We start from the raw sequence: 13100 nt of genomic DNA on the forward strand, positions 1-13100 counted from the left end.
AGAGAGAGAGAGAGAGAGAGAGAGAGGGAGGCAGGGAACGGTGACATGAGTCAGGCCCAGAGCTGGAAACACTGGTTTGATTGGTCCTTTTGGAGACATCCAACGGGGGCTCAGGAGCCGGCTGACTCTTCGTTCCCAACCCTCCACCCCCGACGGGGGGTGCCATTCCCCTGAGCTTCACAGGCTGAAGTAGAAGGAATAGAGGACAAAAAGAATTTCTCAAAGCCTTCCTTTAAGGAAAAGTAGCCCATCAGAAGGTACAAAGTTCCAGTTATAAAAGAAATAAGTCCTGGGGATGCCATGCATAGCATGGCGAGTCTGGTTAACAATACTCCAGTGCATATTTGGAAAGTTGCCAAGAGAGTAAGTAGCTCTTAAAAGTTCTCACCCCAAGAAAAAAATTTTTTTGGTAACTCTGTGTGCTGTGGATATTCACTAGACTTAGTGTGGTGATCGTTTTGCAATGTATACAAACATTGAATCATTGCCTTGTACACCTGAAACGAGTATGTTATACATCAATTACACCTCAATAAAAAAAGAAATGCAGCAGCTCAGTCCCCACCTCAAACCTATTTAATCAACAATCAGTTTTAACAAGATTCCCCCTCAGGTGATTCATATGCTCATTAAAATTTAAGAAAAAAAGAAAAAGAAAAAGAAAGAAAAAAGTAAAGGCAACCCAGTCTGCCCTTCCCAGCGCAAGCTGCCAAAACACATCAAATCCCTTTGAGTGAGCTGCGGTCCCCCCAACCCACGGTGTCGGGTCCCCTACTGCGTGGCCCCTCTTCCCTGCTCGTGCAGTGGCCAGTCGGTTCCTTTCGCTGGGGGAGTCAGGGTGCAATGGACGCTCCAGCATCCCCATGTCCGTTCTTTCTGTTCAGTCCGTATTTGGGACCCGTTCTTGGATAGACTTCTTACTTTTTTTCTTCTTCCCCGCCCTTCCCTCATCCTTTCTCTTTCTCTCTCTCCTTTCCTTCCTTCGCCTTCCTCTGCCTCCTCAATTTCCTTTTTTTCTAGCTTCTCGGTCCCCAACTTTCCGCCTTTCTAGACAGTGATTGTGGTCCTTACCCCTGACAGTCTTGCCTCCTTAACAAAAGTGTGAGCTCCCCGAGGCTAGGGACCATGTCCCGAACTTGCACCCCATCTGGCATATGCAGAGCCTTTCAAGAAGTATGTGTCAGCCTCGTTCTCAGTGAGGCCGTGTCCTTCCTGGCCTGGGCGGGTGCTGCAGAGACGAAGGCAGGGGTGCCCCTTCCCACCCCGCCCTGGGCTGCCCTCCTTGGCGGTGGTTCTAGCTCCCACTGGGACACTTTCCATAGCTGATGGTTGCTCGTCTCTGCCTGGATGGCTTGTCCTGTCTTCTACAGCCCGCTGCTCTCTCCGCAGCTGCTTCTCTCCACTGCACCCTCTTCCAGAAGCAAACGAGCGAGTCTAGAGCGCCCCTTGACTGCATTTATTTCCCGAATGGCAGCAAGAATTCTTTGTGGCTGCTGGAAAAACTAAACGAGTCGAGCCTTAAGTTTCTGATTCAGCCTGTCTGAAAAAATAACACAAACAAACAACATAAAAAATGAATCTGCTGAGCTCTATCCGTAAGATTTTATTCCACACAAACATCTATCATTAGCCACATGTTCAGGGCGAAATCTTGGCTTTTCGTCAGTATGGACTGTGACCACAATGCAAGAGATGCAGGAGGGCGAGGGCTCAAGAAGTCTCCACAAAAGAGCTTCGTTGAAGCCTCCAGGTTAAAGAGTTCACGCCAACGGTGCCCTTGGCACGAGCCAGGCACTGGGCTAGCTGTTCTGTGCGCATCCTCACTGAGTCCTCAAACAACTGTAGGAGGCAAGCAAGCATTCTTGTTATGCCCATTTTACACAGGAGAAGACTGAGGCTTAAGAAAGGGTAAGTAGTTTGGCGAAGCTTACGTGCCTCCGGATTCAAGCCTGGGATGACTCTGGTGGGTGACTGGGTGATCCCATGCTCTTAGCCCCTTTATTATACTACCTCTGAAAGGAAAGACATAGTGTCAAAGTTTAGAAAGTTTTCCGGAAATTGGGCCCTGCAGTGAGACAATCCAGCTTGGAATGCACTCTCAGGCACATAAATCATGACAAGAGGATTATGAGGTCTGCCTTCATTTTATGTGTGTGGGTCCCTTAGCCCAGCCCTGTTCCCTTCTGCACACCATTACGGCTGTTTGTGTAGTGGCCACTGGGCAAATGAGCATCTGGGTCCCTTGCCATTCAGAGTGTGGTCAAGAAACCAGAAGGACCAGCATCACCCGGGAGCTCGTTAGAGACGTGGGAGCCCACGCCCCACCCCAGACCTGCCCGATCAGAGCCACCACTCTAATGACAGCCCTGGGTGACTTCTTGTGCACGTGGCGGGGTGACAAGTGCCCGGTCTTGGCTGGTGTGGCCTGAGTAGCTGGATTTTTCTCAAGAGCAGAGAGCAAAGATAACTGACTCACAATTCGGTCCATCCGCTTTTCTATAGGAATGTAACTTTTTATTATTAAAGAATATTTCATCCATAATGATAGAACTGATAATGAGGACTCACTGGTAAGAACTGGCCAGTTAAAAACACCTCCTTCAAATGGTAAAGTTTAGCTGAAACCAAATACCTGGGCACACTCCAAGTACCTCATCCACTGAGCATCCCCTGTTTTCAGTCTTAGATTTCAGTTACTTCCCTGGAAAGGTCCTTGAGAAGAGCTCAATAAGCATTTAGCCACCTGCATGCACTCATTATGGGAAAGAACAAAGACAGCTAGCTCTTATTAAATACTTCTCCTTGAGTCTGTGGCACTTGTAATTCTATTATTATTATTATTATTATTATTTGGTTGGCACTTCCATTATTGCATCTCTTCTGATTTATTTTATAGAAGAGAATTTCACACAGTGTTGTGAGGTTTTGTTGACAGGGCCTGTGTCTTAATCGCCTTTCCGCCCGTAGAATGCCTGGGGCAGCGTCTTATACACAGTAGCTGCACAATAAATGTCTTTGGAATGTGGAAGAGCAACTCCAGGCTCTTCCCAAGAATGCTTCCTAAAGGATTTTTCTTTAGGACATTTAAAATAACAGCTCCATGGCATCATTTGAAACAGAGCTATACCGGAGCAGTTTCCTCATAGAGGCCACGGTAATCTGATCAAAGTCTCTGAGTTACTCTTCCATTCTGCACGATTCCCATTCAGCATTTTGTTGTCAGAGTCAATGATATCTTCATTCTGCTGAGGGACAATGCTGAACATTGATGAAGAGGGGTCAGCAGTGTGAACTCCCACTCAGGAGAATCCTGCTCTAGAAACATCTAGGACCTTCCCTAAGGGAATGAAGACATAAGCTATGGGATTAGACAGATTATGTTTGAATTATGGTCTTCTCACTTATTGACTTGGGCATTTGACTCAAACTCTGGATTTCAGTTTTCTTGTCTATAAAATGGAATAACAATACCCAGCCCATTGGTTGATGATGGGGGCCAATGTCAGGTAGGTGGTCTGGCAGACACAAAATAACTGGGGAGCTCCATCCATAGTGGTGACCCACTGATGTCAGAAGAAACATGATTTGCTCCTAAAGTGCAGAGAAAACATAAAAACCAGGTAGCCATGGAAGTCTTTCCCAAAGGATTGAATATGACTCTTCTTAGACATCTGTGCCCTTGATGATGCTCTCAGAATCCCCATTCCCTCCGAGACAGAATGGCCCTTCTGTCTGCGTCTTGGAGGATTTGGAAAGGTCTTGGAGGATCTGGTCATGCCGTGTCACCAGACTGCCTGGGATGATGCCTGGTGTGACCTCCTTGTGATCAAGAAAAATAGCTTTCCACCAGTTGTCCCCAGGACAAAAACCAGTTTTGAAGAGGTTTTCTGAATGAATAGGTTTTACTCCAATGATTTGTGTGCTTTGGTCACTAAATTGTAGCCCAGAGAGGTTAAGGTCCTTGTCCAACAGTACAGAGCAAATAAGGGGTGGTACCAGGAATCAAACCCAGGTCAGTCTGGCTCCAGGGCTCTGAAGTCTGCTTTGTGTGGAGACATTGGGGGCGATGTCTGGGAAGCTGGACTCCTACTCCTCCCCTTTGGGCTGCAGGAAGGGGATGCACCCTTCCCCCCACAGTGGAATGGGAGGGAAGACCGAGGCTCAGGCTCCACGTGGCTGACCAGATCGGAAGGTTCAGTTACATCCTGCGCAGATGGCCTCCTCCAGCTCATCATGGACTGGCTGAGAGACAGGCTACTCATGGATAGTCTGGCTCTTCAAACCCAGCTCTGAGGGGCAGCTTCTGGGACCGAGAAGCAGTCCCAGGGGCTCTCAGAGGAGAGCCGGAGTCCAGAGCTCCAGGGTTGACGTCTGCCATGCCCATCGCTGGAGACCCTTCAACCCTCCGACCCCTGCGGCTGCCCTGGGCTCGGACTCCAGTTCAAGCGCAAATGGAGTCCTGGCTGTGTTTGTTTCAGGGAAAGGGTGGTGTGCAGAAAGATTTACTGAGATGAGAAGGTGCTCAGGCTGAGAGGGCCCCACACCGGGGGCACAGGGGCTGTTTTCCATGCTCCCTCCGAATGTGCTGCCCTGGACATGGAGAGCGGTTTGAGGCTCGCCATGTGGGGGCAGGCTGTGGGTGAAGGAGGAAACATCTCTGCCTTACTCAGGCCTAAAAGCATGTAAAATGAAGACACCAAATCCCGCAGAAAGTAGGAAAGCTCTCTTACCTGCCCGGCTCAGTGCCTCAAGTGGAGGTGAGAAGAGAGGGAGAGCATGGCGGGAGGTGATTTTAAATCTGGCTGTGTGTTCCCAAACATGCAAAGTCCCTTTGCAGCATGAAGAAAGCAGAAGGAACCACACAGAGAGAAAGTCAAGGAATTTCCACGTGATGCCAGTTCTGTGATCCCTCCAGGTCAGAATCCGTAAATAATAATAATGAACATGGGGGGATGTTTACTATTGTCCAAGACCCATGCTTTTGAGGAATTTTAAAACAATTGTCTTTCAATAACCTGATGAGGTTGGAAGAGCTACCAAAGGTTGTGTGTTAGGTTTGTCCCGTAAAGTGACCTCAAAAATGAGGCATATGCCCCTTTATCCCTTGCTCCAACCCTTAGAGGATCAGCTCTTTTTCAGTAGCACATTGTTGACTTGTAACAAGCATATGTACAGTAAAGATCTTTGGACTGAGAAAGTTCACTGCCTTCCCTGCTGAAAGACGGCGGTGTCCTTGGACAAGTCACTTTGCTACTCTGGACTCAATTTCCTTGTCTGTAGGAATGCGGGTTTGACTGGACAAAACCACTGGTGCTCAACCCTGGCTATGCATTAAGATCTTCTGGGGCAGGGGAGTTTAAAAATATACTAATGCTTATTCATAGACACCTCCACACACCAACAACACATAAATGCTTGCTTGTAAAAAAAAAAAAATGAGATCCATCGTCTAGTTAGCTTTGTACTAATGTCACCTTCCTGATTTTGATATTATACCATAGTTATTTGAGATGTCAGTCACCACTGAAGGAAGCTGGATAAAGGCTAGGCATTATTTTTGTAATTTCCTGTAATTTCAAAATAAAGAGTTAAAAAAAAATCCTAATGCCCAGATCACCCCAGAGATTGTGATTCATTGGTGTGGGGCTTGGACGTCAGCATTTTTCCAACCTCCTCAGGTGACTGTAATGTGCCTCCAGGGTTGAGAACGATGGAACTAGGTGATCTCTGGGTCCCTTTCCAGCCCTAAAATATTACCGGCCAAAATAATCTCAACCCCTATCGAAACTATTTAAATGTTCAACTTGTAGGAGTAATTTTTTTTAAAGTGTATTACTTGCTATGTAAAAAGTTTCTTTTATTTGTCCTAAAGTTACCCCTTATTTGAGGGACCCGAGCTCTTGCCTTTTTTACTTTCAAGCATCGCCCTCCTCTGGCTGTATCTTGGAGTGGCTGCGTGGCTCCTGATGCCCTTCCCAGGATCCCTGCCCCAGGTAGGGCCACCAGCACTGGCTGTAGACCACTTCCGGTTTGCCCTGGACCACACGTCCCTTCAGACGGGTGCCACCAGCACTGCTCAGTTCTCAGCAGAGAAGGGCGAACGCTTCCCCCTAAAGTGCCTTCACTTTATTCTCCGTACTTCCGCCCAAAGCTCTACTGGGAACCAGATGTTTCCGAACAGCTGGGGTTACCCATAGAATTATAATGTAGCAGGGGGAATATTCAACGATGCAGAATGGGACTGTGCTCTCACAGTCTGAAAAAAAAAAGGCCCCCTAACTGGACCTCCCACAGGGAGCCCACTTGAGGATACTCCCCAATTCTTAGTCCTCCGATGGGTCCTCCTTTCAGAGAATGCCTCCTTCTTTTTACAACCACGGTGAAATTCTAGCTCCCCTTTAGGGTGACTGTCACGTTCCCACAAACTGATCTCTCCCTTGGAGTCATCGCTCCCCCTCATCAGGGCAATGTGAGGACTTGGGTAACCACAGCAATGCTCTGTTTGAAATCTGGCTTATTCAACCTAGAATTGCACAGTAGGGGTGGGAGGTGGTGGCTTCGGAGCTGGGACACTCCAAGTCCCGTCCTGACAGGTTAAGGGCAGATGTCTCCTCTTTCCTCCCGATTATCCAGATGAAAATGAATAGTGCTTTCTCTCTCTCTTTCTCTCTCTCTCTCTCACACACACACATTTCCACATTTCCCAAGAACCAACAGCATGATCTCTAGCCATATTAAGCAAGAAAAACTATTTTCTGAGTGGATCCTGATTCCTGCCCTCAACGAGTTTGATGCTTTATTATTACGCAGAGCTGTGCCCTCAGGTTTCTTCATCGTCCAGCCCCTACATCTTGCCCAGAGACAAGAAATGGGGCCATTTAAGCTACCTTTTAAAGCACAAATTCACATGGCTCTGAATGGCCCACTCTCTGGCCACACTACAATCCAGCTCCCAAGACCTAGAGCCACCATGCAGACCAATCTCGCGCGCAGGCAGGTCATCTCCACACCTTCATCTGTAAGAGGCAGGGAGAAAGTCTAAGAGTCAATTACTTTTTTGAGCAGCCCTGCCAGGGGTTGTGCTACAGGTTACTTAGGGTTTGAGGATTTGGAAATGATGGTTAGTCCACATTTATTTTAATCTATATTATTCACAATTTTCATTGGCTTTGATTCCAGACTGAATAATGATTTCTTAAAAGATTTTATTTCTTTATTTGAGAGAGAGAGAGCACAAGCCGGGGGAGAGGCAGAGGGAGAAGCAGGCTCCCAAGGAGCAGGGAGCCTGATGCGGGGCTCAATCCCAGGACCCTGAGATCGTGACCTGAGCCGAAGGCAGACACTTAACCAACTGATCCACCCAGGCATTCCTGAAGAATGATTTTTAAAAAAAGTTTTCTATCAAAAGGTAGCACCCCCTTCCCTCCCTCCTTACCCCCCACCCAAGTCCATCGCAGGTCCTTGCTCCCTGATGTCCACTTGTGGCTCGGGCCAGCAGCCAGGATGTCACCACTCTGGGCCATTGCTTGAGGTCATCATTTCTAGATGTTTACTACCTTCAACTTTGTCTCATCTCTCAGGCTCCAAGGGTTGACCCCCTAATTTAAATTTCCCAAGAATTTGAAAAATTAGTCCATGTCCATCATAACTGAAGCTCTTCCAGTTTTAAATTTTTGAAATCACATTTCCTTTTACCCTTTGACTGCATTTTGAAGGTACTGAATCAGTCATGCGCATAGTAAGTGCTTAATTAATATTTTGTTTTTGGGGGATGCCCGGGTGGCTCAGTCGTTTGAGTGTCTGCCTTCGGCTCAGGTCATGATCTCAGGATCCTGGACTGAGTCCTGCATTGGGCTCCCTGCTCAGCGGGGAGCCTGCTTCTCCCTCTGTTTCTGCTGCTCCCCCTGCTTGTGCTCTCTCTCTCTCTCTCTCTCTGACAAATAAATACATAAAATTAAAAAAAAATATTTTGTTTTATTAATCCAGTGGTTCTGAATAACAAAATTATTCATTCATTGAAACTCCCATTTTTAATTTTATTAAATGCCTCTGAGGTTTGAGGAGATGGGTACAGATGTGCCTGCAAAAGATCCAATTCCAAATAGATAATTCCTCCAGGTATAATACATGGAAAGTATACTAACGGCTGTGGGACGTTCAAACCACCTGAGCTGGAGAACTCAGCCTGCTTACAGGGTGTGTCACCTTGGGCAGGTTATTCCAGCTCTCCAAGCTGCACTTTCATTGTTGATTAAAAAAAACAAAAAAACAAAAACAAAACAAAACAAAAAAAGCAAGGACAGTAATAGTATCTCTCTTGTGTTGTTGTTTGAGGATTAAATGAGATAAATGCCCGCAGCCCTGGGCCATGGGAAGAGCTTAGTCCATATAAGCTGTTATTGCGCTGCTAGATCCTAGAGTGGAACGATTCAGACGTGGAATATGTGAGTGCTTTTCCCGTGTAGACAGAGGAACTTCTCTCTCAGAATCAACTTAGGTCCATTTAAAAAATGCAGGTGCCTGGCTCCTAGGGCTGACTTACTGAATCGTGCTTTCTGACAGCGAGGCACAGGCGTCTGGATTGCCTGCAGCTTCCCGGCTGTATGCTGATGAGAGGCCCTCCAGCTTGTCCCAGTGCTGAGGGCAGATGTTCTCCCTGGGGCTGTAGGGCTCGGGAGCTGCTCTGTGAGAGCTGCAGCACTTGAGACACCGGGTGCGCAGTGTTCATTTACTTCCTCGTGTGCGGGGCCACCCGTCGGCCCCAATATCTGGAAAGATCTTAAAGCATCGTGAACTCTCTTAGCCCGTGTGTCACATTCTTTTTTTGAATCTTTTTCCAAACTAGATTTAGGCAAACACTAAGGGACATAGGAAGCAAGAACAAGAAGCAAGGAGCAAGCGCTCTGTTAGAGCTGCAAGAGATCTGATTTGGAAGGCAGAGGATAGAAGTGGAGAATGAAAAAAAAGAAAGAAAGAAAGAAAGAAGAATGGCAACAGGAAGAAGATATTTTTGTGTCAACCCCTGGTCATCTCCGGCTTCTCTGCTCTTTGCCCCGTGGGGACAGCCGGGGTGGGGTGGGGCGCATGGCATGCAGGGGGCTTCCTTCTGGCCGTACAGGTATTTGTCGGTGACACGTCAGTTTCAATTTAGTTGGAAACTATTAAAAATTTAGTTTTATTGGCATCTCAGAAAGGCAGTGATTGTTCTATTTCCCTGGCACAGCTATTCCATGAGGCAGGTTGCAACTTGTTCTGTTTGCCCGAGCCTTAGTGGAGTCCCCAGGGAGGTGACAATTAGGCATGTCATTTTGAAAGCCTATCTGCTTCCGGATAGAACAAGGTTCACTGAGGTGGGTGGTTGGTTTGTCAGCTTCTCTCTCTCGGTCCCCAGAGTGGGGACTTCAGCTCTTGTGCTTGGCACCTTCGTATCTGTGGACAATCGGCCCTTCTGGGGAGCTCTGACTAGCTGTGTGGGGGACACACCCGTGTTTGTAGGAGGAAGTCAGAGTTTAATGGGGGATGATTTCACAGGTTCCACAGAGCAGTCTTCCACAGACGATGGCTCAAACTTTTCACCCCCAGGGAGTGAGTACAAAGCACAGCTCTGGTGTTCCTCAGACCCAAGCCTGGGTACTTACTGACTGGGTAACATCGGGCAGGTGACTTGACTTCTCTGAGTCTCAGACTCCTGATTTTGTCATCAACATTGTTGTGGAGATTGAGTGAGAGGTAGGAGGAGTGAGAAAACCCGAAAGGCAACTCTGGTGCACGGGGAGGGCTCGGAAAATGGTAGCCGTGGCCAGGACCAACGGTACCAGTATCGCCGCCATTGTGCAGAACGTTGGGACATGGAAAACGCCCCCCGGACAGAAGGATTCACTGCAGGGATTAGGTCCTGTGTTTTAATGCCCTCGACAAACAGGGTTGAACAGTATAGTCTGGCATCGGTAGCTTAAGTTAACTCCTCTTCCCCGGAAGGATGGTTGGGCTTGTTCAAATACATTAATCAGAGGCAGTAAACTCTGAAATTCAGTCATAAACAGCACGGTCAATTGTCTCAACCAATTTGTAAAAAACGAGCGATGCGATGCATGTTTAAGGACTGACGGCAGAAATTCAGAAATCTAAGGTAACAACGAATTCCAAACCTTGTGGTCCATCAACAGCATGGCGGCTCTCAAGAGAAAAAAAGATCAAGTATTTGCCCAGAGGGTTTACAAAACAACACTTTGGACATGAAAAAGAATGATCTATGGGTTAATATTGCTGTAGGCAAGATATGCCTTTTGGTCATACTAACATTTCGTTGACTAGTGTTAGATATGAGAAGCTAATGATTCATAAAATGTCTTTCTCTGATGTGGCTCCAAGATGCACACCCTCATTTGGAGGTGAGGCTGCTCCTCCTCATCAGCCATCAGAACTGTGTCTACCCTCCATCCCTATGGGAGCAAGGCATCTTGCCGAATTAAAATAATTTAAAATTCATGGATAAATGAGATTAAACTATTGAAAAGTAACTGGTGATCTCCAGAATTAATCGGTGTTATTCAAAGCAATTGGAAACTATCATCAGAAAATTAAAAAAAAAAGCCAATGTTTAAAAATACAAAATTTATTAGTTAAAAAATTAGAATTTGTTCGTTACATAGAAAAGTAAAACAACTGAACAGTCCCTATAAACAATTTTAACTGTGAGCATACAAAGTAGGACTGGCACAATGACCAGGTCTGAAAGACTTCATATTAATGCCTAAGTGAGCATCAGAACATCGGAAATCCGACATGGGAACCGGGCTTTGTGATATTTTGTTAACAGGCTGCATATTTCGAGTTGTCATTTGGTGTGGCCGAAAGACAGAGATATTCACGCCGTGTTCCAAATTAATGTAATTGCCATTAACTATAGCAGATGTCCCAGTCTGTTCCCTTCTTATAGAACTCGCTGGCTGTGGCCGCTGAGGGGGCCAAGTTCACATAGTCTGTGCCGGGATAGGAAAAATACTCTGCTGCTCTGAGGGTGTCCAAGTGTTCTGCCTCACACGATGCACAGTAGCAGACTGAGGTGCTGGCTGAGGAGAAGCAGTCGTACTGGGTGTACGAGGGCAAATGTGAGTAGGAGTAGTCTTCTGAGGGATAGCCACAGTTTCTGGTGTCCAGAGAAGGGGGAGAATTGTAATTCTCCGGAGCACATGAAGGTAGCTGAGCCAGCGAGTAACTGTAGTCTAAGGAACTCGACAGAGTGGAGGAATCCGAAGGCGATCCTGGGGTCTAGAGAAAACCGAGGAACAAAGAGCTTGATCATTTAGACAGGATTAAAAAAGCTGAGTAGAGAGGATTTATTAACTCAGAGTAAGAACATTAGGGCAGGAATACAACACAACAAAACACCCAGCCCAACCCAGGTCTGCAGAAGTAATTTTATTTGCTGACTGCATGATTTGACACTTTATATTTGCCTTTTTCTTCCCCAACAATAAGTTGCCTTGCTTCACTGGCTTCCTTTGTTATAACCATATTTTAGAGGATGCTTTGTTCTTAAACCACAAAATCCCATTGTGCTTCAAGTCACCTGCACGTCAGATCTTGCTGTGGGCCACAATATAAGCAGCAGGTGGCACCGTGGATGTTCCTCCACACCTCAACCATGGAGAACAAAGTGAACCATACACAGGTACAACTGGGGTCTTCAGTGAGCCGGTGTCTGGGAGACTCCAAGACATGCAACTACTCTTACAGTCACTGAAGTCTTGTCCCAGAGGATAAAGGTACCTTCTGCTTCTTTCTGCTTTCTCTTAAGCAGGACTACAATTATTACTGAGAAAGCCTTCTTTGGAAGCCAGAAGGGAGCTTGATAACTGGGGTCCGGTGTGCATATTCTCTGGAGTTAATTTCCTATACTCTGAAAATTTAGTCTGATACCCACATAGACTTTTTGACAAACCAAAAGAAAAATATGTACATTAAAAAAAAAACCACACAACTTCTTTTTACAGTTTAAAAAACTATATGAGTATCTAAAAAACATCGCAAACAACTGGTGTCTACTAATGGAAATCTTACTCCATTTTAAATGATACCATATTTGCAAACATGTGAGGGTCATCAAGAATAGAGAATCCAAATTCTCTGAAGTATGAGGGCTTCTTCTTTACCAGCCATCTCAGACCCAAATGAGTTCTTGTGCCTACGCCAGACCCAAACAACTGGTTAGTGGGGCCAGTTCAGGGTCAAAATGAAACAAAAACCCCTTATCGTAATGACAGTTTGGTACTGTGTAGACGCAGCCTAACGCCATTTTCCAGAACTCAAAAATCCAAGGACCACTGTTTAAATCAATGATTTTCAATTCACAGCTGTCTTCCCTCCAGTTTAAAAACATTAAATGAATATTGCCGGGAAACCTCTTTTTATTGCCACACACCACTTTACTTGGGCGTAGCTGCCTTGGGAAATCATAATCACGTGTGTACCCAAAGGTTTGCCCCCCACGTGTGGTTACTCTGACCCCCACTGAGTTTTAAATGGCTCTCTGCTGTTTCCTGGATGACTTCCTGGTTGATAGTGTGTGTGTCATTTCTTAGGAGATGATGCAAACCCTCTTACAAAGCATTACTACCCCAGAGTAGGCAACAATCAGGTTTTGTAAAGAACTGAGAGAAATTACCAGGCTCTGGTTAAAGCAGAAAGGGGCAGCTTGGAAGCTGTCAGGGAAATAGTGGGGAGTGCTCTGAGTGGAATTGAGCGAAGGGTCCAGGTGTGTCTCTGTCTGAAGGTAGGAATCAAAGATCTGGTCGAGGCAGCTTGTATTTTCTTCACAAGAAACACAACTGGAAAATTCTTGGGGTTGAAAATAATTGGACATGGAAGAAACCGGTTCAGACTCAAAATACAGCCCTAGAAGAGAAGGGGAAAAAGACAGACTTTTTGTTTGTTTGTTTGTTTAAAAATTGCACTTACGACTTTGAATAGAATTCTGTATTCTGAATCTTTTACCATGTCTAGGGGAGAAGGGGGGCTTAAGAAGTTCTAGAAAAGTAAACAGGCAGCAATCTGCGTGTTTTTTGTTGCCCTAGTGAATTCGAGTCCCAGTGGATCGA

The 13100-nt window shown here is 46.2% G+C and overlaps 1 protein-coding gene across 1 annotated transcript; it reads right to left on the bottom strand.

Annotated features, from left to right (window-relative positions):
- Window positions 1–10899: 10899 nt before the first annotated feature.
- On the bottom strand, window positions 10900–12865 carry POU2AF3 (POU class 2 homeobox associating factor 3). Its single transcript, XM_028105774.2, has 2 exons — window positions 12668–12865; window positions 10900–11271 (listed from the first exon to the last, which is right to left on the bottom strand). Exons 1-2 carry the CDS (start codon window positions 12863–12865, stop codon window positions 10900–10902), a joined length of 570 nt encoding a protein of 189 aa, XP_027961575.2.
- Window positions 12866–13100: the final 235 nt, after the last annotated feature.

Source organism: Eumetopias jubatus, unplaced genomic scaffold, assembly GCF_037043125.1.
Source record: "Eumetopias jubatus isolate StellerSeaLion01/CBP00866 unplaced genomic scaffold, mEumJub1_p1.0 scaffold_13, whole genome shotgun sequence".
NCBI classification, from domain to species: Eukaryota; Metazoa; Chordata; class Mammalia; order Carnivora; family Otariidae; genus Eumetopias; species Eumetopias jubatus.